Source organism: Lampetra fluviatilis, chromosome 32, assembly GCF_964198595.1.
Source record: "Lampetra fluviatilis chromosome 32, kcLamFluv1.1, whole genome shotgun sequence".
NCBI lineage: Eukaryota > Metazoa > Chordata > Hyperoartia > Petromyzontiformes > Petromyzontidae > Lampetra > Lampetra fluviatilis.
In genome coordinates this window covers 8,413,575-8,439,834 of record NC_136306.1, presented here as the reverse complement: position 1 = coordinate 8,439,834, position 26,260 = coordinate 8,413,575, and the positions used below count along the sequence as shown (strand labels likewise).

Here is a 26,260-nt window from a genome sequence, read left to right as displayed (position 1 = left end):
CTTGCTGAGTCTGGCGGGGAAGGCGGGCATGCTCGGTTTGACACGATAGCGGATTTTATTTTGGTTTGTTCGCTCGGCGGGTCGTTGTGTGCGCGCGCGCGGTCAGCTGCGAGATTTTTTTTTGCTGTTGCGTTTGAATTATTCGCTTGCGGCTTTCGAGCTTATCGGTTGAAGATGTTTTGAGTTCGCACCTAAATCAGCCCCCACTGTGGACTTTACGCCCGCCCACCCATTCTTTACATGAGCCGCATGCCCTCCTCCTTCCTCCTCCATCCTCCCGCCACCAAACACCACCATCGCCTCCGCTCGCCCAACCACCCCACCCCACTTCAAATGCCACCTCCCAACTTGCCCCCCCACCCCTCTTCTCTCCTGCCGGGCTCAAACCTCCTGCTCCGGCGAGGGCAATCGGCAAACGCAGCGTGAAGCTCCGCTGAGAGCCACCGCAGAGGATGGATAGTCGCGCACGTCACGCGTTAAACGGCACACGTTATTAGCGTTAAGACAACAACAATAACATATACATGTTTCTTTCAACCGAATGAATGTCGCCGCTTTATCATCGACGGTGACTTTGGCAACGGGCAAGTTTCGAGAGAGAATTAAGTTAACAAGTTCTCCGCGCACACGTGAATCCCGATTTCGGTTTTAATTTGTTTTTTGTTGAGAGGCGCTTTCCTGAAGTTTGCGAAGCATTTTTTTTATTTAAGGAACAACGGGCAACTCCCTTCGAGTTCATTTTCGTGAGAGCTGACAACAACAACAGCAACGCCTTGAGAGAGAAAGAGAGAGACCATCAAGGACCCCGGGAGAGAGCGAGAGAGTGGTGGGTGTGTGTGTGTGCTTGGGGTGGGGTGTTTTGGGGAAAGAGAAGACATGGAGCTGGCAAGCTGCGTGCAGCCGTCGCTCAAGGAAGAAGGGGACGCGCTCTCAAGTGCCCACAAAGCCCCGAGCCAGACCGTGGCACTCCACCCTCACGGTAAGGACAGCCGAGGAAGCGCTGTCATCGGCGGGCTGGGCGGGGATGGAGAGGAGGTGATGATGATGATGGTGGTGGTGGCGAGGCGGTCGTCTGGGTTGTTGTCCCTCCTTCCCCTCGCACTGCTCCGCTATCTTTCTCGGCTTCTGTGGCAGCTGAGTCGATTCCTTGACGCCATTGATCGACAAGCAGCGATCGGTTGGCGACGCGCCAGGCTGCTGCTGATGCTGCTGATGCTCTAGCGGCGAATGTGCCCGTCCCGTTAAGCCACTCTTGTGCGTGTCTGGTGAAGTCCGTGGTTGGTGGTGGTGGGGTTATAGAGCAAAGACGCCGCCGGTGAAACGGGACGGGTTGCTGGTGGGTGGATGTGGGGGAGTACGAGCGTTCCGCATAGCATGCGAGAGGGGGGGGGGAGGCATTCGATAATATCCCTCACCCCCAACTCTTTGTTGTGTGTGCGTGCGCACAAGGGAAAATCATCATCTCTACGACGTCTTCCTACTTTACAGGAGCAGTGCTCGTCACTGCCCGCGGTTGTGAATGGCAGAAAAACCCCGAACTTCAGAACTATTTATGGCTGCGAGGGTGGTGGGTTGGGGGGGGTCTTGTCCATTAAGGTGGTTGCTGAATGACAGGTAGGCTGCAATAAAACTCCAAACGAAGATAAGCTTTCCGCACTGCAATGTGGCGTTATGGTAATGGCAGTGTGTGCAGGAATGTTTTCATCTGACCTCAATAAATCCATGCTTGTGGGTGCTGGGACTTTGTGATGGCACTGCTGCTGCTGATGCTGCTTGCATGCGTTTATAGCCTTGAATGCGTGCACGCACACACACCACACACACGGTGTATTGTTCCTCGCTTCGCGTGCCCTCTCGCCTTGTGTCTTGCGCAGAAATGCATTGAGCGTCCGAGGGCGACGTGCTGATCAAAGACGCGCGACATCGCATCGTTGTAAACACCCGAGTGGAAAATTTACACGTAAAAATATATATATGTTTGGTGCAGTACTGTGGAGTAAGTAGTACAAGGAGACCGGAGTCAGGGCAGCAAGTTGGGTTAACGTAAGCGATTTGAACGATTTGATGCAACTGGGTGAGCATCTGGTGCAAAGTTCTTGAGTAGACGTCTTGGTACAGAGCTGAATGTGGAAGCAAGGTCATGATTGCAGGCGTCTTTGAGAATGGGCATGGCACAGATAAAGAGAGATGGTACTCGAGATATGTGGATTTATGCTTGGTTGTTAACTGAGATAAACCATTTTCTTCTCTTATAGTAGTAGATGTGATTTTACTTTTTTAAATAAAAAAATTGATTAAAAGAATGTAGAGTGGTTGGCACACTACACGATGAACCCAGAGATTTGAATTTTATTCCTGACCGTGGCTAACACCGGCGACTGATACCTGAACCGGTCCTTGGTGTAATATTATCATGAAAAAAAACCTCCCAGGAATGACACGGCACAGAGGCGCCGTCATGAAGCAGTGGATTCGCCAAAGGGTTTCCCTCTGTCCATGAAAGAATTTGCGTTTAAAACTGCAAAGTTATTTCACACTCAATTGCCGGAGTCGGGCTCATCCAGTTTTGCGCGCACTGAGCCCGAGTTGGAAATGTCACATTCCTAGGACAGGAGTGAGTGGGGTAAAATCACTCTTGACTGCCCCCACTACGTGGTCCTTGCTTTATCTGCCCCGGAGGGATGAAGAATTGTGAGTGGATCCCCGACCAGAATTTGAACTCGTAACCTTCACACTGTACTGCTGTGCCACCTGGACATATGATATTATCCCATGGTGTCATGATCGCAATAAGATAGATTACATAATGCAGCACACGTTCTACTTTTACGTACAATGGCTCCAAATTTGTTACGCATTTTACCGTGTTAAATTGAATCCTGCTTATTGACGTACAAGGAAAACACGCTGATGCCCCTAATACTTTGAATGTACTAATATTTAGCCGACACACCTATGATGCTAAGCAGCTTTGAACCTGGATAACACTTGGATGGGCGACCGCCATGCATGACAAGTTGTTTTTAGGCTGCTGTGGGGCAACAGAGGGACAGCACCACAAAAGCCATTGCATTGTGGCTTGCTTCCAAGTCTTTGACACCTTCACCATCATCGGCGACTGACCAAGCGCGATAAAGTAGGGGTCATGGGGAGGCCCTCATCCCACTGCACCTGTTGCCGCGGACCGCGTTAATGTAGCGGCTTTAAAACAAAAAATTGCGGGTCTTTGCCTCCTACGCGGCATTTCAAGGTAAGGGGGGCAAACAGGCAGCAGCCATGGACACCGGTGCAGGATAAAATGTCGAACACGCGCGGTGAACATCGGCGTCAACGTTTCGGCAAGCAAAACAAATCGCGCTCCTACACACGGCGAAGCAAATGCCTTATTGACACCGTGTCGACTCTACGTGTGGACACGTGATCTCCCTGTCTCGTGATCTTGGTTGTGCCATCGGGTGGGGACCCATGGATACCGATGGCCTTGATTTGGACGGGGGTGGGGGGGGCTGCGAGAACAATTGGCTCGATGGTTTCCACAAATTTCTGTTAGAACAAGGGAGGCGTCCGTGTATGTCAGAGAGCAAAACATTGCCTTTTAAACAAAGCTCATATGAAATTCACCGGGGCAGCTTTGACGCAATTCGATTATTGCGCGGGTGCGTACCTGAACGTGCTTTGCGTGCGTACGCCGACCGACCGATAAGGCTCTCCGGCGACAACGCTTCTGTGGCTTTTCGCGTCGTGTCGAGACTTGTAGAGCGGTGTGTCGATCGCTGCGTCCGTCCTCAAGGAAAGAGGGGGGGGGAGCCCGCCTTGTGATATGCGAGAGTGGCCGCGTCGTTAAACATGTGGCAGCGGTCCTATGGGGCAGGTGGCCAGCGGATTAAGGTAAGAAGAACTGACAACCACAGCCTACCATCCCCTGAACCTCCTCCCTGCCCTCCCTCCCTCCCAGGCCCCCCTCATTATCTGAACAAGCAGATGGCGTGGGGAGGATTAGGAGTAAGGCTTGCTTGTCTTCACAGCAGGGAGGCAGGGCAGAGGCGGTTGTGCCTCCAACTACAATGCCCAACCCTGTCTTACCTAATCTCCTTTTCACTTTGAAAAAAAAAACTCTACACAATCATTAAGCTGTTGAATTTCCTGAATAATTAATGCACAATTGTATTTGCTCATATTTCACAGAACAGGAGTGCCGTTATTTTTAAACGGATGGTTTCTTTTGGGCATTAAAATCGTTTTCAAACGGTTATGTCATGCACAAACTAAACTATAGCGTGCCCTTGAAGTTGTGAAATATTATGAATAATCTACACTCTAAGTATAGGACACAACATTTATATATTTTTTAAAGAGCACCATTGATGTATGGTACTCTTACTTTAATCAGACATGTTACAAAGGCCACCGATGAAAGACACTCGTTAACGTACAGAATAGAGTTTTTATATACCGTAATGAATTCCAAATATCCAAACGGGTGCATACATTACTTGATAATACATTTTTGGTATGGCTTTTTTACACTTAAGAGCTGGCTGAAGGCATTCTGCCCCCTGAAAACTCATTATTACAACAATAATATCACTGCACGCGTTACACGCAGCTTGAAAGCGCATCAGAGAGCTGTAAAGCACAATCGCGAAACCCAATGCACTCGTAATAATAATGTCCTGTACAGCCCTTTGTCAATCCACTTATGGATAAAAGGCCTACCCTTGCCATGTTTGTCCTATGGGGGATGTTTGACCATTGTGGGGAGCGATAGTGTCGCGGTTAGCGCGCTGCGCTATGAACCCGGCGACACGAGTTCGATTCCCGCTCACGGCCAACACCAGTGACGATTATCTGAACCGGTCCCGGGCCTCCCCTAGGTCGACTCAGCCTCAAATGAGTACCTGGTGAGGTGTGTAAACATTGCCACTAGGGAGACAAAGGCAGTCGGGCGTGGTCCTGGCCACCCACCCCCTCGTGTACCGTTCCGGCCTTCATAGGTGCTCGCTAACAGCACTTGTCCCTACAGTGTGTTAAGGCTATACGGGTGATCTTTGTTGTTTGACCATATCCCACCAACCCACACTCCTCGGTACAGGTCGGTGAAGTGAGAAGGCCCAGGACTGGTTCTGACATCACACGCCAATGATGTTAGTTAGCCTTGGCCGGGAATCTAACTCGGGGTCGCCGGGTTCATCGAGCAGTGCAACTAACCACTGCACCACTGCTATTCCTTCTTGACAAAACCATATTATAATGGCCTGATATGTAACTAACAATGCTGCTCTTCGGTCTTGTCATTCCCAATCACTATGTTTCGTAATAAGTAGCCTGCACTTTGTTTGGCTTCGTCTTAAATCATGATTTAATCGGCACTTGAAAGGTGACGTAGAGTTTTCACCACAGACTGTGCTGCAGCTAACTGGGGATGCCGTGCGTCTCTGCACATCTCCAACATGTTTGCTATAAAGAAGGTCCATTGCACACAACGTCTATGCTACATTCATCTTTTTCCTTTTAAGGCCACACAGTGTTTATTGACACGTGCAGTGTTATTTTGTCTTGTGCTCATGCGCCACTGGCAATGCGGTATCACTGCGTAATTTGTTTGATTTTGTTGAGATATGGCTAAGCAACACCCACGCAAACTTAGACAAAAAAATCATCGTGATTATTGTTTTCCTCCCTTAAAGAAGGTGACGTAAATGCATAATGCGGATTATGCTAATGACGAAACATTTAAATACACCACAGCGCATGAATGGTTAGCTTGGTGTTGAGTTAGTAGCCAGTGTGGTTGTGTAGATTTTAATATTATTCTTGTGCAGCAGAACTCCTCGTGCTATCTTGTAATCAAGCCACAGACCAACGGGGGGGGGGGACCATTCGCTGGTTGGACAGAGAGTGGCTGCGTGCTCTCAGGATGAACCCATCCCGTTCCCTGCCGGATTACTGATATCAGATTTGTGTCGCGTCACCACGGTGTCTCCCCTATGTCCTTGCGTGATGGTTCAACACGTAAAGCAGAAGTCGCAGTTGCTCGCGAGCGGGGTCGATTGCGTCCGCCAAAACAATTGCCCCGGGCACTGTTTGTGTGTTTTGTATTGCAGCAGAACGCAAACACTTGGGCAGTGATATTTTGTAAGTAGAAATCGCATTTCGATTTAAAGCTTTCGTGACTGCAGGGATTCATCTTCTTGGTTCTTTCGGTAAAGTCACGTAGAAGGGAGATAATAAAATAATAAAAATAGAACATTATAAAATAATAGAATATTTAAGCTTAAATATACGCTGCCAAGCTTGGTGGTGTTCATTCAGACGCTGTCTTTCCGACAGACCTTTTCTTCACCGGAGGACGGCTGTATTGCGTTGTGGCCGAAACGTCGTGAGAATTGTATTATTTTATTATGTTTTATTTTTATTATTTTATTATCTCCCTTCTACGTGACTTTACCGAAAGAACCAAGAAGAGAAATCGCATTCTTTCTAATTTTCTTTTTTAGGAGCTCATAAACACCGAAAACTAGCACAGAGTGTACCACAGAGTGTCGTGTTCAGACAGAGCGCTCAGTGACCTTGCGATGATGGGGGTGTACCATAATGCTAGTTGTAATGGAATTAACCATTGAATAGATGGGATGATGGCATTGTGCTTAGTTTAGACGTGTTCCTGTTTATTTGAGCTTGCCCCCTCCAAAACCACCCCCCATGACAATTGCTGCTGTCCTGGATTCCTGTTGTACGATCTAAGTCATCTGCGTGCGTAAACCTGTCTGACATTTTACACGTCTGACTGAGTGTCTGTCTCTTTTCCGGAGTAAATTGTAGACACTGCTTTGTGTACGCACACATGGCTGGGTTTTTTTTTGTTCCTGCATAAAGGTGGGGAGGGTTGGTGGGGGGAAAATGTAGTTCAAGAGATCAGCCTTACTGCTGAAGATTTATTTTAATTGAGATAAATTATACACTGCAGCTGTGTGCGGTGTTTGGGTCAGATTTTTTTTTATCCATTAAATTATGAATAGTGCATCTGAGTATTTTTTTAAGATGCTGTGTGTGTGTATATATATACAATGTACATATGTCACAATTAGCTTGCTCGATATATTTATCGTGATGGTTTTTATTCAGCCCTAATGAAATAAAAAACAAATTCAAGCCAATTACCATCACTCTAATCTGTTGTAAATACCTCACTATTCATTTGTGTTACAACAGACGGTTTCAAACCTGTCATAACACCCAATCCTATAAAGAACAATTCCCAGACCGATTTCATTCCACAAATCCGAGCGCAATTCCAGCTTGTCAGAAGCTGCCACAGTTAATCTATTGCAACTGCAGCTCACATTCAGCTTGGGTTCGATCCCATTTAAATAAACCAACGGTTGGCACTCCTGTCTGCTCTGTGGGCGAAAATATACAGGAATTGTCACAACAAAAATATGCCATTGCCATTCGAGCGCTGAACATTCCTTGAGAAATGCCGCATGACGGCGAACACGATTGTCCATTTTATTGTCGGTGGCGTATGGCATTGGATGGCTAACGTGTGTCATGTTTATATTCATGGGTATTTCTGTGCGCGTATTATCTTCTTACAAAGCTCCCTTGTCCGCTGTACACACTGCCGGGTGAAATGTTCACACCAGGATGAGCTCCTCCCAAATCCATTCGGGTTATATAATCCAGGATATGAGCCAGAAATGTGTTCTAAGGGCACGGGGTAACATTTGTACATTACCAGTTAGATGCACGGATACATTTGGCAATGTGTACATAGCTTACTTACGTTGGAGTTAAAATACTCGTGCATTTTTCCATCGAGCCAAATTGAGGGGCTGATGCAAACAATGGTTAAAATTCAAGCACCGCACAACAGGAAAACATCGTGGCGGCACTGTGCCAACGACCGAGCGACCGAGGTTTTGTTCCCGGCGACAGCAAGAGATATCTTAGCCAGTGCTCAGTCTGGGGGCCCCTCTCTCTGCAAGAGTATGGGCAGGCCTCATCTAGCAGTAGATTGACAAGGCCTGGAAATTATTTATCACTGCGCTATTATTTTTTTAATTCTAGATTTTAAGCTTTCGTGACTGCAGCTGTCGTGGCTGTGACGGTACCACCTGAAGACGGAAGCTTGTGTTGCCTCCGAAACGTCGTGATTTTTATTTTATTTTACTTTATAATGTTTTTACCTACGTGACTTTACCGAAAAAACCTAAGAATATTTTTTTAATACCCACCAGAGCAACAATATTGGTGGGCCATGAGGTGGCCAGGAAATGGCAGTGCGGCAAGTGGATTTAAGATTTCTGTGTAGAAATTTTGACTTAAAACTTTCGTGACTGCAGGAATTCAGATGCTATGGTCCTTTTGGTAAAGTCACGTAGATATAAAAAAATTAATAACAATAAAATTTAAATAATGTGAATAAAAAACAATAAAAATATCACGACGTTTCAATCGCAACACAAGCAATCGTCATCAGGAGAAACAAGAGGGGGGTGATGATTGCTTTGTGTTGCGATTGAAACGTCGTGATATTTGTATTATTTTTATTCACTTTAATTTTAATTTTTATTATTTTATTGTCATTACTTTTTCGTCTACCTACGTGACTTTACCGAAAGAACCATACAATATTCTGCGTAGAACTTTGAGTAAAAAAACAAGATATAGTCTTATGACTGATTTGAGGCTTTCCTGGATAAACAAAGGCATTATCCATAATAGACACTTTTGGGTTAGATCGCGTAACTATAAATGCGTCATTAAACCCGCCACCACCCCACACAGACAATTAGTCAGGTTTGTCACGTAAACAAAACATGCCAATTAACGACACTTATATTTCTAACGACACGTTTTTATCTACGCGATCTAACCCAAAAACCTTTATTATGGATAATATTGGTCACGTAAGCCTATATGTTAAACAAACAAGGGCATTATTATTAATGTCATGTTGCAAAAAAAAACATACTACACCTGCATATCTGCACAACGGGGAAGCAATATTTCTTTTAATTTGCTCAGTTCGTCTCAAGGAGCGATGTCTGCATTTCATGCCTCCAACCTATCCGGTGATTGAGAGACAAATCATGCAACTGCATAATCGCATCGGACACTGGGTACGCGCCAAACGTGAACTCGGACGGCAAGCATCGTGAACTGCAATTGCAGTTGTCAAAATAAATGTTCAATGACAATGTTTACATTCTCAGATTGTGAGACGTTGGCTCGGGATGCAAATGAGAAACGTTCCTTAACTTTTGCTTTCACTTTGACTTCCCCGGGACATTGTGTTGTCATCTTTGTGGGTACAGTACGTTGAAAACTAAAGCGTGGGCGCTTATTATGTCTATTCTCTAATGATGAGGAATTTGTATATCCTACCATGAGCCCCTTTCCCCATCTCGGTGTCTGAGAAACTCTGCTAAGGGAAGAGATGATAACTATACAGGAGGTCGTGGGTTCGATCCCGAACCTGACGCCCGTATATTTGGAGTTCGCATCTTCCTCCTGTGGCTTGGGTGTCTTTTCCTCCAGGTTTTCACTCCATATTTAGAATCAACGTGCGTTTAGAGTATTTGGCTGCTATGTATTTCCACGTGATTAGCCACTTCGTTGGGCTATCATTTGTAGCCAGATCATTTCTGACAATAGCTATATAGCTCAGTGGGCCTTACCTAGTAAAAATAAAAAGTTGTTTATTTTTAGTTTTCGTGTGTAGACGGACAATGTTATTTTTGGTCCATCAGCCTTTGGGCTTTCCAGACCAACAGAAGTATTTGTTTAAGCAGACAAACTCTGGACTAGTTTAGACGATCGGGGTCTCATCAGCGGTTTCAGACCTCTCGAGAAAATTCTGCTGTGTTGCCAGATGTTGTTCACAAGAGCCATTCACTCCAGCTATTGGATCTGTTCAGCGCAAAGCAGCAAAATAAATCCACGGCCACCACTATACAATGAGTTTAACCTGCTTCTGTCGCGACGTTTTGGCTTCAAGGACATACATTTACGTTGATCTATTTGTCTTCATAATCTCTTCTGCTAAGATTTATAAAAATGCGTACAGATGATAATGATGATCTTAATAATCAAAAGCAAAATTATAAATGGTGACGATAATAATTGTGGTATTCGTGTAGCTCTCCAAGGTGGTTTTCGGGCTGCACTGCGTGTTGTTCGGCACGATAAACCGACGTTTCGCTGCGCGTGCTGCAACAGCTCCCGGCTCGTGGAGCGAAACGTCGGACATACCAAACAACACGTGGTGCCACCCAACAAACACGTCGGAGAGCTGTAGAGCACAGCCGCGAAAACCCACGCAACAGTTATTGATATTCGTGCGTACGTTTTTATTTGTTAATTGTGCGCACGTATTGCTCTCGTCTTGCCTTTCTTGCTGTGCAGGTGTGGCTGACACACTCGGCAATGCAAGCACTGGAGGCAGTGGCTACGGAGGAGGAGGTGGGCAGCAGCGGTGTCAGTCGGCTCCGCTCGCGCTCACCACTCACGAAAGGTCTCCGCCGTCCCCTGGTGCTTCGGGCCCCAAGCGGAAGCGTGCCGCCACCCCCGAGGCCCAGGAGCTGTTGCTGCTGCTGCAGTCGAGCTGGACAGGCCCTCTCAACTTGTAAGCTGCCAGTTTGTTCGTTTGCTATCCCAAGGGCCACTCGCTGATTCGTAGCCATGACCTAATGGCAACCGATTCCCCGCTCGGCCCATGACCGGGCCAAGGTCAGTGCAAGGGCCCGGATTGGTGTGTCCCCATGCTTCGTGAGCCCTATCGGTGTTTAGGTTTCTCACCTAAAGTTTCCCCAGTGCCCCTTGCTACTGTCGGTATCCTCATGGGGTAAGGCTCAGGAGGCGATCTTTAAAACCGAGGTAGGCCAAATGGCTCGGGTCAGAGCACTGAGCTAGCACCGCCGATAGGCTGAGTTCGAATCCAGGTTTCAGCCACCCGTGATTGAGCCAGGTTCTATTTATGTGCAATGAAGAAGGGCTATTGCCCGAAATGTCTCCTAATATATATTTCTCAGTGTTATTGACGAATGCGTCTAGAAATTTGATGCTTTCAGCCCAGCTACCAACAACTACACCAGGTCATTAAATGTGGGTTTTCACTTGAGTTGGCAAAGTTCCAGCTCTGACAATTAAATACATACGTTTGACTGTCATGTGATGTCAGATCCCAGAAGTAGTTCCATGATTTCTCCATCTTCGGACTGCTTTTAAACACAGGGTTATGCACTGCTCAGTGAGAGTTCAGTATGGACCCTTCTTCATCTCCTGACATGATGCCGAAAGCAGAATTGGAATACTATTGGGATGATAGTTTTTTTTTTTCAAATGTAAGTTTGTTTGAAAGGCATTTAATGTTTCATGCAAGCATGAGTTACAACCTACAATCTATATTGTCTGTAATTACCCACTGTGTATTCTTAACACCAACTTGGCCCAGAAGTTAAACCAAGTGAATGACATATTCTTGGTTCTTTCGGTAAAGTCACGTAGAAGGGAAATAATAAAATAATAAAAATATTCAACATTAAAATTGCTTGTGTTGCAGTCGAAACGTCGTGAGAATTGTATTGTTTAATATTTTTTATTATTTTATTATTTCCCTTATACGTGACTTTACCGAAAGAACCAAGAATATGAATCCCTGCAGTCACGAAAGCTTTAAATCAAAATAAAAGTGAATGACTTCGCAGGAAACTTGTCTGTCTTCTCCAATGACCCCTTGACACTGCAACTCTTTCTGGGGTCAGCCTAGGGTGATAGTGCACTGCAGGATTGTGAGAAAGGAGGCCAGGGGTTATAGGTTTGCCGAGCTCTCACTTGCGACAGGATCAACCTGGGAGGACTGGGCTCATGAGGACTGGACCAGTTCGAACACCGAGGCAGCTCCGTTGCCAAGCGGTCCGGGAAATGTGGAACCTTGTTTACCGCATGACTGAGAACCAAAGATGTCATTGTTAAAGCCACATCTAGCATTCCAAGCAGGGCTTATCTCATTCGGTGAATAATCGGGGGCACTCGCTACTAAGATCACGGATTTATATCTCACTTAAAGTTTTGTCATCGTCATCATGGCTTTTGAGTCAGTCAAAATGAGCATGACCTGGTGAGGCTTCATTGCTTATCACCACCAACTCACCCTAAATGCATCCGATCTATTCGTATCTCAGACGCTAAGCAGGGTTGATCCTGTTCAAGTACTTAGATGGGAGACCGCCATGGCTGGCTAAGTGTTGTAGGCATAGGGATGCGAGCTGGCATGAGATGGCACTGTTTAGTGACACCCCCTTTCATATGTGTGCTGAGTTTTCGCCGGGTTCTTTGGTTTTATCCCACATGAAGCCAGGGAGGCTTTCCAATGTTAATAATAATTAGCATTATTATAATTGTCATCATAACGCCTATTGCAGTTGTTTTCTGGAGAGGACTGGTCTCTGCCATGTGGAATTCAACAACTGGCCAATTACCATCAGTTGAGATTAATACCACCGATAGTTCACGTTGATTTGGTAAATTATGTTTACTTTAAATTAAATCAAAATTTTCTTTGTTTACGGATTTTCGTGTGTTCCGAACGGGTTTGTGAGCTCCGGACACGATGCCGATAGCACAATCGCAATACAATTGGTAACATACTTTAAATTTTTTTGTAACATGCTTTCATGGAATTTTAATGTTGAATGTAGGAATGTCACAAACTACACATTTTATAATTTCTCTAAATTTCTGCCATGTAGCTTGAGCACCAACAGTATCCAATTACTTGGATGCATTATTTTTTTATTTCAAAAACTAACTCAACAATAAGACGTAAGCTTTCATCTTGATACACGGTGGCCGTTCATTGTGAACGATGATGTCACATTGTCACTGATGTAATTTCACAGCAGGAGAAATTGCACTTTGGTCACTCGCAGAGGCTCTGAGGAGTCGGTTGTCCAGTTCCATCTATTCCCTTGGTCAATTAGGCGCTGGAAGAATGACCGTTTTTCTCTACCCATATCTCCTTGCAGTGCTCACTCCACTTTTCTCTCTGTCCGTCGCTGGGGTCATTCAACTGAGATGGCTTCCATCCCGTCCAGTGTTTGGTGTTTGACGTCCGGTCAGAAAGCGGTCTTCGCCGTCTTCCCCTAGCACCCTTCAAGTGTTTTCTTCAGCCGAAGAGGAAATATATCAGCGTCTAAGTGGAGGACAGATTATTCCGTATATAATGGGAATAAAAAGAGAAAACTTCTTCGCAAAGCATTTTCAGAGGTTTGCATGCCGGTCCAAAACGGTGACATTGCAGAGCAGTAGCGCATTCGCCATAGGTCCATGGTTCGAACCCAGGCAGCTTCCCTGGATAATACTGCAGTTGCATCGATAAAATATGTTTCACGGCAGACGTTAAAGTTTCTCGTGATATTTGTCAAGAAAAGGAGTAGCCCATGCACACTGGTATCACCGTCCAAGTTTGCCTTTTTTTTTTATTAATACCAGCAGACAACTTGATTGTGCAAAACCAGATTGCAACATCACCCCCCTACTGGCAAAAAATGTGTCCCTGAAACATATCATTTTTGTGATAACTTTATGCCGTGAGAATGGTGCGCATGCCACTTGTATGAACTTCTTTTAGTCATCATTGATTATAGTTTTTTTTTTAATTGGAGTACAGCGGCGAGTTAAACAAAGAAGAATGAACAACATTTATTTTTCTGCGATGTTGTGCCTGGGGGAAACCTGGAATAAGCCTTGACACCTGGCGAGGCGCAAGGTCAAACTAAAATTCCAACAATTCCTGCGTCTAAAAGAAAGAAAGAAAAGTCTGAATGTTGGGTGTGTTAGTTTGCTTGTTAAAAAAAAGTAAAAAAAATTGAAAAAAATGTACATGAAGCGGACTTGGGTCTGGGCTAGTCGCTTGCATTCCACTCAAGGACCCCAACATTCTTGGCATTTTTCCGTGCGTGCGTGGCGTGTCTGCGTGCGTGGCGTGTGTGCGTGCGTGGCGTGTGTGCGTGCGTGGTGAGTGTGCGTGGTGAGTGTGTGCGTGGTGAGTGTGTGCGTGCGTGGTGAATGTGTGTGTGGTGAGCGTGGTGCATGAGCTCTGGTGAATGCCCCTGTGCACTGAATTGCTCCCATGCCTTAGAAGACCTTGGTGCAAAAATTCCACGGGCTTGGGAGTGGGGAGGGATGGGCCTAACTAAGGGCATGTCTTTGACGAGAGAAGAGTGAAAAAGAAACTACCCAGGGATAAAAAAAAACAGAAGCCAGGCAGCAAAATCCAGTAGCACGTGTAGGCACTGCACGGGCGAAAAACAGGAGAGAATAGGACCTTGTATAGATGGCTGCCTCCTCCCCGCATGATACACTGGCAGCCGATAATTTTCGTACAGCGGCGTGGAGAAGAGTTTGATGTTTTTGACCGCCATCGAGCAAGAAGGCAATTACCAGTTCGCAGGCCGTGTGCGTGCCACTTGGCCGCTTTGGCGGTTGCATTTTGCCATGTGACGATGCATCGATTAGTAGATTACGAGCGATTCACGCTGTTGATACACGCGTTCATTTGTACGTGTAAGATTTCGTGACCGTACTTTTATTCACTTGATATGTCAGTGTAACATTTAAGCTAATGGAGTGAACCAATTTGTTCAGATGAGACAGGAAATGAATGAGAAACAACACAAACGAGATACTGAACTAAACCATTCAACCAAATTGGTTCTCCAATCGAATAGCAACCCTGATTCGTGACAATTCATCGAAATCACTGGCGGGGGTGACTCGTCACATGGACAACTACATTCTTGTGATTCATTCATTAGGCTGTCTTCCTTATAAAATTAATTAATGAATAATTGTGGCAGTTAGATGCATTTACACGACTGGGCAAGCATCGTCCTTGTCACTGGAGGATGTTATATAACTTGATAATTTAGTTCACCGAGTGCAAATGATGACATTTCATGAACATATTTCACGATATGTTATGCAGGGCACCTAATTGCACGTAAAATGTAATCGCTGTAGCAAATGATGAATACTTTGTGACTATGCTTCCCGCTAAGGTCACAAAGCCTGGACATAGGAAACAAAAATTAGGGACCTCTAGTCACGAGATAGAAAGAAAAACAATTTCACTAACAGTCTGAAAAATAAATTTGCTGGTGTATTAATCAACGTTGAGTATCTCGTACAAAGTTCTTGAGTAATATGGATTGAGCTGAATGGTGGAAGGCCACGGTCGTCTTTGAGCAAGGACATGGCACATGGAGAGAGAGAGAGAGATTCATTCATCATCTGTTTTTTTAAGCTAAAATTAACATGAATTGACTAGCCTTTTAAAAAAAATATTGCAAGTGATAATTTTACAGCTCGTTCCAAGTCCGCTTGCCGCACGGATTGCTTCTTGTCCGTGCCGTGTCAATCTCTGGGGATTGTTTCATCTTGCTTCACAGCGGTGGCAAGTGGCGGTTGATGAAGCCGGTTAGGGGCCACAGCTCAGAGGTCACAAACGGGTTATGATTCCTTACCCGTACCCGGCCGCACCAGGGTCGCAAATGGGTACCCGTACGCGTACCCGGCCGGGTACGGGTAACCGTTCCCTACCCGTACCCGTACCCTACCCGAAATGAGTGACAAACGGTTACTCACCAGTGACTCACGGCCTACCCGTACCCGTACCCGGCCGCACCAGGGTCGCAAACGGCTACCCGTACCCGGCTGGGTACGGGTAACCGGGTATCGGGTAGGGTACGGGTATCGGGTACCCGGTTGTGACCTCTGCCACAGCTATGTGGGATTTTCCAGTTGCTTCCCTCTAACCCAATATCTTCAGGTTGTTTCGTGATTTATTTTTAACACGTAGCCTTTCGCAACCGATATTATATATAACGTGTTTTTTTGGGTTCTATCGCATATATTGTGAATTTTATTTGCTCATCGCCTCAATCATTTCCTACAGTTAATTTCCGTTGGTTTTATAGTGGCCGAATAATTAGCAAATCCGAGACGGTCAATGTCTTTTCCGTTTATATGTATGCATTTTGGTTTTCCAATCCATATTTTCAGAATAAAAAAAAAACATTTTGGGGTTCATAATTGGGGTGCGCTAATCACTGCGCCACCGTTCTGTCCCTCCAATGTTACTATACAATGAGCCATTTAACTTTGCATGGGGAACGTTTCATAGGGAACTTTTTGAAACAGGAGAATGGTCAAAATAATGATTTTAAAACACACTTTAAAAAAAAATCACAAGTATGTAAAACGCCTTAAATGTTTTGTTGTTTTTCTGGACCAACATATTTAGCAGCAACGTACATTCCGACGTAGCTGCCTTTACCTAATGACTGTCGCAGTGTTCGGCTTGCCTAGCCCAGGGGCCAAAGGAGAATTCCTTCCACAACACAACATTTAAACACAACTGTGTGTGTTAATGCACTCGTTCATCATTGATGTACGTGTTCTAATTTTAAACGAAAATCTAGTCCAGATTTCCTTTAGCCTTGTAAATAAACGATTGACGCATGTGCATACATATGACAAAAACATTTATCTGGATTCCACGGAAGGAATGGTAGGTCATATGTTTATTTACATATTATTTGCAGTTGTCGATTCGATTCCATTTGTGCTGTCGCCGTCACGCCATTAGACGAAACAACGTATTCTGAACAATCGTGGAGAGGTGCTTCATGCCACATTAGAAAACGGCCAGCGGAGGGTGGTACCACAGAACTCTCTCTGAGCTCAATTCGGGTGACCTCTCGTTCGCACCGGGCGATGCACTTTCTCACATACACTGCTCGAGAGAAAAGTTCGTCGCACGTTGACGATAGTTGGATTTTTTGCCGAAGTAAGTATAAAAAAAAATGTAATTTGACAAGAACATGATTTTGTGCCATCATTGGTCACCAGACTGAGATCATCAGCTCTCTGGCCCTTGAGCATTTATATTGCCTGGCAAAGAATGGTGCTTAATTGAAAGCTTTGACCGTATTTGGTACCTAAAGTATTAAATGCCTGGAAATTCCACAGGAATAAGTGTGTTTGTTAAATAATACACACAAGAGAGGTTTTAAATTTAGAGTCATGGCATCATGGAAAAAGGTGCACAGTGGCTTTCAATATTCCCCAGACCGTAAGGGCTTTCATAAGTTGCTGACCATAATCCTACATGCCTTCCAATGGAATTTCTTGAAATATGTTACCTTTGTAGCTTTCCCGAGTCTAAAAGGGGTAACACAAATACACTCTATAATATTAATCTCACTGCATCATACATCCTCGAAAAATGTAAGTAAACTTTTGTAATATAGTTATTTTCTTTGTCAATTGGGATGGAAATTAAGATGCAATTCAGTCAACAAATCAAAGCCTTGTTCTTTTCTCAATGATGATTGATAAAAAAAAAAAATCCTGATTTATTTAATTTAATCTAGCAGCATCTACAATTCACATATAGAATTTATATCAGGGGGGAGTGGTGGCGCATCGGTTTCTGCACTGCGCTATGAACCTGGAAACCTGAAATTTCTTGCCCAGAAATGGGCCTTGCATCAGTGGCGAATGATATCTGAAGCGGTCCTGGGCCGCCACCCTTCACCGACCCTTACTGATCGGCGTGGTGAAGTTCAGCCAAACAACGCGGTGTGGGGAGGTCTTCATCCAGCAGTTGATGGAGTAGGGCTGAAAATTATTATCGTCGTATTTACCATGTACACTTTGGGCTAAGACATCAATCATCACATTCCATCACTTCAACTAAACTCCAACATATAATTTATTGAAAGTAAAAAGAAAAGGTACGAATTCGTGAATACAATGTACTGATGATCACAAGTATAACACCAATATACTACAATATAATGATGTGTTGTGAATTGTATGTTTTATTAGTCCAAATAATAATAATTTACCCAGAATCCTGCGCTGGGGTGTTTTGCCCAATTGCAATAAAACAAACGCGTTTGTTGTTTAAATAACGACAACTGTGACGACGAGGATGACATCGCGATCGCTGCGGCAACGGAGAGCTTCGCTGACGCCTAACGAAAACTGAAACCTGCACCTAATTATCTCGGCAGTGCCTAATCCCCCCGCCCTCCCCTGCTGTGGGCGCGTGCGCATGACAGGAGCAAGGCGCCCCGCAGGGACGAGCGGCCCGAGGGCCGGAACGACGGTGGGCTGCTCTCCCCGGACGGGCGGCAGTCCGTCCCCCCCGCCACCTCGCTCCGTCGCCCCGGCGACGGCCACGGTGGCGGAGGAGGAGGAGGAGGCGGCGGCGGTGCCGACCTGGCGGCGACCCCCGGTTGCCATGGCGATGGACCGAGCGCGACCCCGTGTTGCCACGGAGCTGGCGCGTCATGGCTGATCGTCCCAGAAGACGATGTTCACCTCCATCATCGCGGCGCGATGGCGGTGCTACAGCAGCAGGTGCAGTAGCGAAGGTGGAAGGGCAGCAAAGTGTCCTGGGATCAGAAATTCCTCATGCGATGCTGTGGAGCTTTATGGGTCAGATTTGTGAAACCGATGCTGCTGGGTTACCAGATTGTCAAGAGCGCTCCATATGAACTATGGGGCCTTATTCAACGCAAAAAGCAACATTGTAAATATTAGTGCCGGAAATCTGCTAGCTCTGTGACCTCCTACAAATTGACATTCTCAGAACAGTGGTTTATTGGCTTTAAAACCAGTGTAGCAAGCCTGACTGCTGATGAGCTCGGGCCACCCTTCAATGCTGGATACGTTGAAGGGTGGCCTGATGAAAAACATTACACCGTGGTGCGTTGTAGTGCTTCTCGCGGCTGCAAGTCGTGGGAACGCAACCTGTCATCACCATCATCATCATCGGCCATAATCAATACACTGCTGGATGAAGGTCCTCTCCCATGCTGATGCCATCCCTCGCATAGTTCTGCCACGTAACAATCCATCCGGAGCTTTTGCGCGCACGAGCCGAGCTGGGATTTCATCGCTCCATCTTCGTGGTGGATGTCCTGTCGGGCACGATCCCTCCTGTTGGCTGGATTATTTTCTTCTTCTTCTTCAGTAATCCATGGAATAATTTATAATCCACTTTTGATAAGTTTGTTTTGTATTATCTCCCCACAGATGGCAGCACAATGCACTTGATGCGTATTCATTTCAGCCACTTAATCCGCCTACTCACGACAAAAGCCAGCTTTCTGGACAATGGGATTTCATGGGTTATCAAGATTCTTCGAGGGCACCCTGGGTTATGCAGGTCCATTAATTTACACATTAATGCAGGGCTTCACATTAAGTCTATAATTTGGTCGAAGTGTGGCTACTTATTTCATTTGCGTTCATTATAAAAAAAAATTGCTCAACCTCAACTGCACTTTTGCAGTCAGGTTTCTGGTTCACCGTAGAAGATATTTGTACATCGATGTTAATAGGGGGAGTGGCGGTGAAGTAGTTAGCACAGTGTGCTTCAAGCCTAGAAACCCCAGTTTGATTCCTGGTCATGGTTAACATCGGTGGCGAGTGATACCTTAACCGGTCCAAGCCCCCTCTTTTACCAACACGATTTGCCAGCATTGGTGAAGTATGATCAAACGACTGCTCCTGAGTTACGCGACATGGAATGGGTTTGAATTCTGTCGTGCTGCTCATGAGGCAAGGTCATAGTTCGGTTCAAGAATCCGTTATTTTTTTGTTTGCGGTTATTGTAGTGGGCTCTAGTGGCTGGAGATGGATATGTGAACCCCTTATAAACAGTAGATACGAATCTGAAAACGTTGATTCTTATACATACGATTTGGTGCATTATGAGCTTAAGAATCGATGTTATCAATGATTAGGTGCATGTTTACACCAGTAACAATCATCATCATAAACTGTATTGTCAGACATTTTTATTATCTGTTGTTGGACAGGAAACATTATTGTTTTTAGGATGTTGACTCAGCGGATGCCACTAGGACCATCGGGATGATGCTGGGGAAACCCTCTAAACCTGTCACACCAAGTTGCTGCTGACTAAACATGAGACAGATCTGGATAAACTAGTTCTGAGGAGTGGTTCTCGTCTTGATACGTATGTGTATACCTGAGCACGGGTGCAAATATTTGCCTGTGTGTGTGTTTGGGGAGAGGTGGCACAGAAGTTAGCAGGCTGCGTTGACTTGACTACTGAGTTAGCATCGGTGGCAGCATCGGTGGCAAGCGGTATCATCTACGTGTCCTGGCCCTCGCAAAGGTCGACTTGGGCTTAAATGAGTACCTTGTGCAAAAAGTGTAAAACATCGGCACCGAGGAGACAAAGGCAACCAGGCGTGTTCCTGCCCACATCACTCCCCTCTTGCTGCAACAGGCGCTTCCCTCGACACTGTAAAGCTAAATGTGGATCCTTTGTTTTTTGCACGTGGATATATTATAAGTTAAAATGTTAATATAAATATATCACAATAGGTAGTTATACTGTCACTTTGAGGAGATGAAGATCTTGATTGTATTGGCCGACAACTCGTATATTTTTTTTTTATTAAGTTCTTATTTTATGTACAAAGTTCACCGAAGCGGCAACTCACTAAAAAAAATTCAGGATAACGTATTTTACTTGAAAAAAACAAAATGACAAGTGGGCAAAAATTCACCAACCGTCTGTCGCAATTTTATGTTCCCATGTGACGTGTGCGTCGTGAAGATGCGCCCCTCCGTCATTACGTGCGCACCGGCCCTCAATCATAAAAACCATCACGGCAGCCGCCACGCATTGAGGGGCCCCAACAAATCACACAAGCGCGGAGACGTCCGTAAGTACACGCGCACGCACGCACGCACGCGCACGTACGCTCGCTCGCGCGCGTTGATGTGCCACAGCATCTGTGGCGCATTAGACGGCCCTTCGGCATTATTCGCCGCGCAGAAATCTGAAATATATCAACGCAAATAAAGTGAATGGTAATGTGACTTGTAATTTCACGCGCGGATGTGCTCGCTGCTCAAAGATCAAAACATTCTGCGCCTTTTTAATCTCCGCCGCTTTCATGAATACGTAAACCGGGCACGAGTGTAAGCGCACGCACTCGCTATTGTGTGGAGTGGTGGTACAGCGGTTGGCACGCTGCGCAAATGAACCCCGCGACTCGAGTTCGATTTCCGCTCATGTGACGATTAGCACTCGTGATGATTATCTGAATCGGTCAACCTCTAATGAGTACCTGGTGCGGTCGGGCATAGTGCTGTCCACTCAACTCTTCTTGTGCCATGCCAGCCTTCATAGGTGCTTGCTAACAGCACTTGCTCCAAAAGTCTGTTAAGGCTATACAGGGGATATTTGTCTTTGGCATGGCAGTTAGCGCACTGCTACGAACCTGCTGACCTGAGTACCATGCCAGGCCATGGCTAGCATCAGTGGCAAGTGTTATCCTAACCCTTCGTGGTCCTTCCATAGGTTGACTCAGCCTTAAATTAATACCTGGTTTTGTCTGTAAATATCAGTTCTTGGGAGATAAACATTTGCCAGGCCATCAGAGGTGCTCGCGAACATTATTTGCCCAAAGGAATGTGCTATGGAAATATGGGAAATCTTTGTCTCTTTAGCGATTTCTGACTGGGATTGAACGATAACTTGATGTGAACAAAATTTTATTATAGAATTGTGGTGCTGTTACGGACGACTTAAAACAAGCTAAATTAATCAAAGGGTTAGCCGACCTTGGCGATAAAAGAGCAGCTCTTCAAAGGTTCTCCTTGCTGGCCAATGCGACGATGTCATTACGTTTGACGTTATCTCTGTATGTCACACGTGCGCCTCACCTCTCAATGACGTCGCAACGTGTGGCGTCATCAAGCGAACGTCATGCACCACGTAATGACATCATCTCATTGTGCGGCTTGAAACATAATGATGTTATCACAAATTAAATACGTCTGAATGACCAGGCGCATTCAGAATTTTTGTTATTACAGAATGCATGCATGGGCACTATTTTTATTCCGATATGTTTTACACGTGTGTGTGTGCGTGTATTCATGCGTTTGCGTGCGCGTTTGTGTGTGCATGCGTTTGTGTGTGCATGCGTTTGTGTGTGCGTGCATGTGTGTGCGTGCGTGCGTGTATGTCTGTGTGTGTGCGTGTTTGCGTGCGTGTGTGCTGGCGTGTGTGTGCGTGTGTGCGTGCGTGTGTGCTTGCGTGTGTGTGCGTGTGTGCGTGTGTGTATGTCTGTGTGTGTGCGTGTTTGCGTGCGTGTGTGCTTGCGTGTGTGTGCGTGTGTGCGTGCGCGCGTCCGGAAATTCCGCGCAGCGTCCGAGCCGTCGGATGCGACGGCGGTGTCGGATCCCGTCATCGAGGAACACTTTCGCCGCAGCCTCGGCAAGGATTACCGCGAGGCTGACTCGCTGTCCATCACCGGCTCTGTGGACGACCACTTCGCCAAGGCGCTCGGCGACGCGTGGTTCCAGCTCAAGACGACGACGGCGGCGGCGGCGACAGGCTGCAGACGCGTCGCACCGACGCCGGCTTCCGTGGCGAAGGAAGCGGCAGGACCGGGGGGACCGCCGCTTGCTGCGCCGTCGCCCTCCCCAGCTTCGACCGACGCCTCGGGATCGGCGACCGCGTCCGGCTCGCAGTCGGACAGCGACGCCGAGGAGGGGACGCCGGTTGCCCCGCGAGTGGCCAATCACGCGGCGCCGGCCGAGCGCGTGACGGCGTCGTCGCCGCCCGAAGTCTCATGAACACTGCGCAGAAGCAGTGGGGGAGTGTGGGGTTTACACACGAAAACTAGAAATAAACAACTTTTTTATTTTTACTAGGTTAAGACCCACCGAGGCTACATCGCTCTTTTTCATAAGTGGCCTGGCGACAAATGATAGCTCAACGAAGTGAAATTTACAACAGCCAAATAGTCTTAAACGTGTGACGTTGATTCTGAATGTGGAGGGAAAAACCGGAAGACCCGGAGAAAAATTCACATGACCACGGGGAGAACACGCAAACTCCAAACATACAGCAGCAGGCGTCAAGGGTTGGGATCGAACCCTCGACCTCCTGTATACCAGGCGAGGGAGACAACATCCCGCCGCTTTATTCACACGGGCGGAATTACACTGGTCCCCACTCACAATAATACTCATCCGTATCACTAAGAGAGAGGAACACTGGCTGTTGAGCCCAGAGTTTTGGAAAAATGTTTTAATCTGGGGGGGAGGATTTTTGTTGCTGGTGGGTGGCAGTTTTCTCTCGTGTTGTGTGAGGAGCGGCAATCAATTCGCATGTTTGTTGTGGTTTGTGCGATAGGAATTGCACGGGCGGCCAATGAAAACACGGTGCATTTGTGCCAAGAGGCTTCATGCCTTGCAAATGAGTCTGAACCAACATTCTAATCCCAAACTGTATTTTCCCTCCTTCGTCACCTTTTTGGGGCAAAATTGCCGGCTGCGTTTATGACGATGCTAAGTTAAGAGTATTGGACCACATTCCACTTTTTTTTCACGTGCGACTTCTCCTACCCTGTCATTTAAACACAAACTGATTAGTTAAAATACACTGTATATAGATTGTAACTGCAGCTAAAAGAGCTGTTTTTTAACTTAAAATTGTTTTTTTTACCTATGTTTTATTATTTAAATGATACATTTCATCGTATACCTTTGTTTTTTTACCTTGAAAAAGCAGTTAGAAACTGTTTATTTTGTTAGACAATTTTCAATTTTAGTTTTTTTACAATTTTACGGTTCTTTGACCCATTAAACGCATGGTTTTTTTTGTTGTAATGCAATCATCTGGTACTTTTTTTCCATCTTACCTGTCATTCTTAGCAACTATGTGGATTTTCTTTTAACCACTGCTTTCCACATGGATAAGTAACACCAAAATAAATATGAAAGATGACGAGTGTCAAAAAAGCAACAACCTTTCAACAACCAGCTTTTTGAAAGTGCACCTTTTGAATCGGATAGGCCTACAAATGTGAATCCTTTAAAATAAAAGATAAATCTACGTGATGGCCCAAAGCCTTCGCCATCTGCGGCACGAGCTGTCTTTTGTGAATGGCAAATTGTGCATGCGTGCATCACCACAGCGTGTTCAAGTGACAAATCTTTAATGGCAAATGGTAAACGCACACATCACGATATTCCATTTTTTTTGTAAAGTGCAAAAAAAAATCAACGCTTCAACCTTAGCAAGGTCTTCAAATTTGCCACTTAGACCTTCACGGGGCTTTTAAAATGACGTTGACCTTTGTAGGCCTGTTCGAGTCAAAAGGTGTGTGGGTTTGTAATTAGGTTTAGATAATGGTTACTCTAAAATTAGATTCAGATAATGGTTACTCTAAAATTAGGTTTATGTAATGGTCACTCTTTGTTATTGTCACATCATGAACAACAGCCACCTTGGGGAAAAATCCCACCAATGTTGCGAGGAGTATGTTCATGCGTAGCTCTCCAATGTGTCTCAAGAATCGTACCGTGTGTGTTGTTCACAAACTTCTTCCACAACGAATCATTGAGCCGACAATGTGACATGGAAGTGAAAAGTAAAATACACCGCAACAAAAAGCTACAATTGTGCCATCGTTATCAGCTGTGTGTGAAAATACGAAGGCTGCGCGGGCAGTCCTGTTGAAATACAGCGCTGCCTTATGCAATAAAATGTGTAAACGTGTCGCAATGAGACCACACTCGAAGGTGCTGTACAAGAGGAAGACGTGCCTTATTACGACATGAGGGCAGAATATGGGGTGTGTTTTTTTCTCTTAGGAGGGATAAATCTGGTATAAAAAGTATGTGGCCAAAAGCATTTCTCTGCCGCATTAGACACGAATACATGGACACTCATTCATAACCTGATATCAATCTGATCAATGATCAATTCAGAGGTGTAGCATGGAAGGGTAGGCCAATTACACGTGACATCACCTTTTTCACACATTCATGCAGATGGCTTTGTCCTTCACACGCACTCACGCGTGCCAGGAGAGCGCGGGTGACGGCTAAGGTGATGAGTCTTAATCGTAACAAAAACCAGCAGGGCGTGCGGACATTGCTATGAAACGTGAGTCTCGGCTCTCGACTTGTTGGTCGTGGCGAGGCTGTGTGAAGAAATGTGCGCAAGAATGGCAGACGCCATCAAGGCGAATGCAAAGCATGCTGCAAGGTTGGTACCAACTTTGTGGATAGGTCAACAAGGTGGTTGTTCTCTGACAGGCTCGCCCCTGCCCATAGGAATGAGGAATTGCCACCCACTGCCCCAAAACAGCAATGCGAAATGCGTGTAAAGAGTAAACGCACAAATACTGCCGGTTGTGCTGTGGACCTTCTGAAATGTGGTTTTGAGTTGTACTGTACTCCCCCCCTCTCCCCGGCGTTTTTTTGGAGGACCTGAAGAAGATGCTCCAATCCGAAACGTTGGACATCATGCCGAGGCAACATCCGGTGCAACCCTCAAATACATGGGGGGAGATTGAATGCTGGCTTTCTCCACAAATTGGCCAAAGTCTATCATGGGGCGTAATATATATATAAAAGAGGCCAGTCTGTACATCATTGCCATTGAATGTCTTGCCTGTTGATTCAATTCAGCTTGAACCCAAAAGTGGTCAAAAGCAACCAAACGGCTGAGTGAGCCACTCTGTGTACCCTGCACTTGCTCTCTTTGCTTTGTGGCTTGTACAAATATTGAAAGTCAGATCTTTTTTTTTGTAACAATAGAAGCTGCATTTTTTTATTGGGTTTTGTTTTATTTAATAATGACGTCTGGAACGTTGCTATCTTCGGCGGTGTTAAAATAATTTACCTTTTTTTTTTAACGAAAATTAGGTGGTGTTGCCGTGGTGTTAATGGTGAGCACCCTGGACTTCAGTCCACCAGGTTCGATCATCCTGGCGCGGCAGTTCAAACGATAACGCCAGTTTCGTAAATCTCCCTCCCCACCACAGTCCACTCAAGCAGTGTAACTGGGCTCACCACAGGTCACATTCGATGGGGTAAAATGCGTGGGTACTCTCACCTTTTCCAAGAACACCTGGCCACAGCGTGGAAGAGTAGGCCAAATACCCTCGAGGCCCCTCTGCCAGCAATGGCGTGAGAAAGTGGTAGCAGGGCTGCAGCTATATCTGATTAAATTAAAGGGTGATGTAAATGAGCACCCACTTGCATGTACGATGAGTTGACCGCCGACCGATTAGGCTTCTGGAGAGATTTCTTCCCGGTGCGTCGTCCTTGTCTGTGTACGTGACCAACATCCTACGCGTCGCTGTATAGAGTCAAGGTCAATAAAACATTGAAGAAA

The 26,260-nt window shown here is 45.9% G+C and overlaps 1 protein-coding gene and 1 long non-coding RNA gene across 2 annotated transcripts in view; one reads left to right on the top strand and one right to left on the bottom strand.

Annotated features, from left to right (window-relative positions):
* Positions 1-26,260, top strand: LOC144943709 (uncharacterized). The gene is made up of 5 exons (XM_078871472.1): positions 1-979; positions 10,411-10,630; positions 18,135-18,435; positions 20,672-20,780; positions 22,274-26,260. Exons 1-5 carry the CDS (start codon positions 877-879, stop codon positions 22,702-22,704), a joined length of 1,164 nt encoding a protein of 387 aa, XP_078727598.1. The 5' UTR covers positions 1-876; the 3' UTR covers positions 22,705-26,260.
* The window catches only part of LOC144943710 (uncharacterized), a 38,091-nt gene continuing 34,452 nt past the window's right edge, over positions 22,622-26,260 (bottom strand). The window contains exons 4-5 of the long non-coding RNA XR_013639526.1: positions 26,122-26,224; positions 22,622-22,707 (exon numbers count right to left, since the gene is read on the bottom strand). This is a non-coding gene — a long non-coding RNA (uncharacterized LOC144943710). The remainder of the gene's footprint in view (positions 22,708-26,121; positions 26,225-26,260) is intronic.

Excerpts from the sequence above, each read along its gene's own strand:
- LOC144943709 (XM_078871472.1), top strand. The coding sequence starts at position 877 with ATGGAGCTGGCAAGCTGCGTGCAGCCGTCGCTCAAGGAAGAAGGGGAC. Across the intron at positions 10,631-18,134 it reads TGGACAGGCCCTCTCAACTT|GAGCAAGGCGCCCCGCAGGG; the intron begins GTAAGCTGCCAG and ends TGCGCATGACAG. Across the intron at positions 20,781-22,273 it reads ACACAAGCGCGGAGACGTCC|CGTCCGAGCCGTCGGATGCG; the intron begins GTAAGTACACGC and ends AATTCCGCGCAG.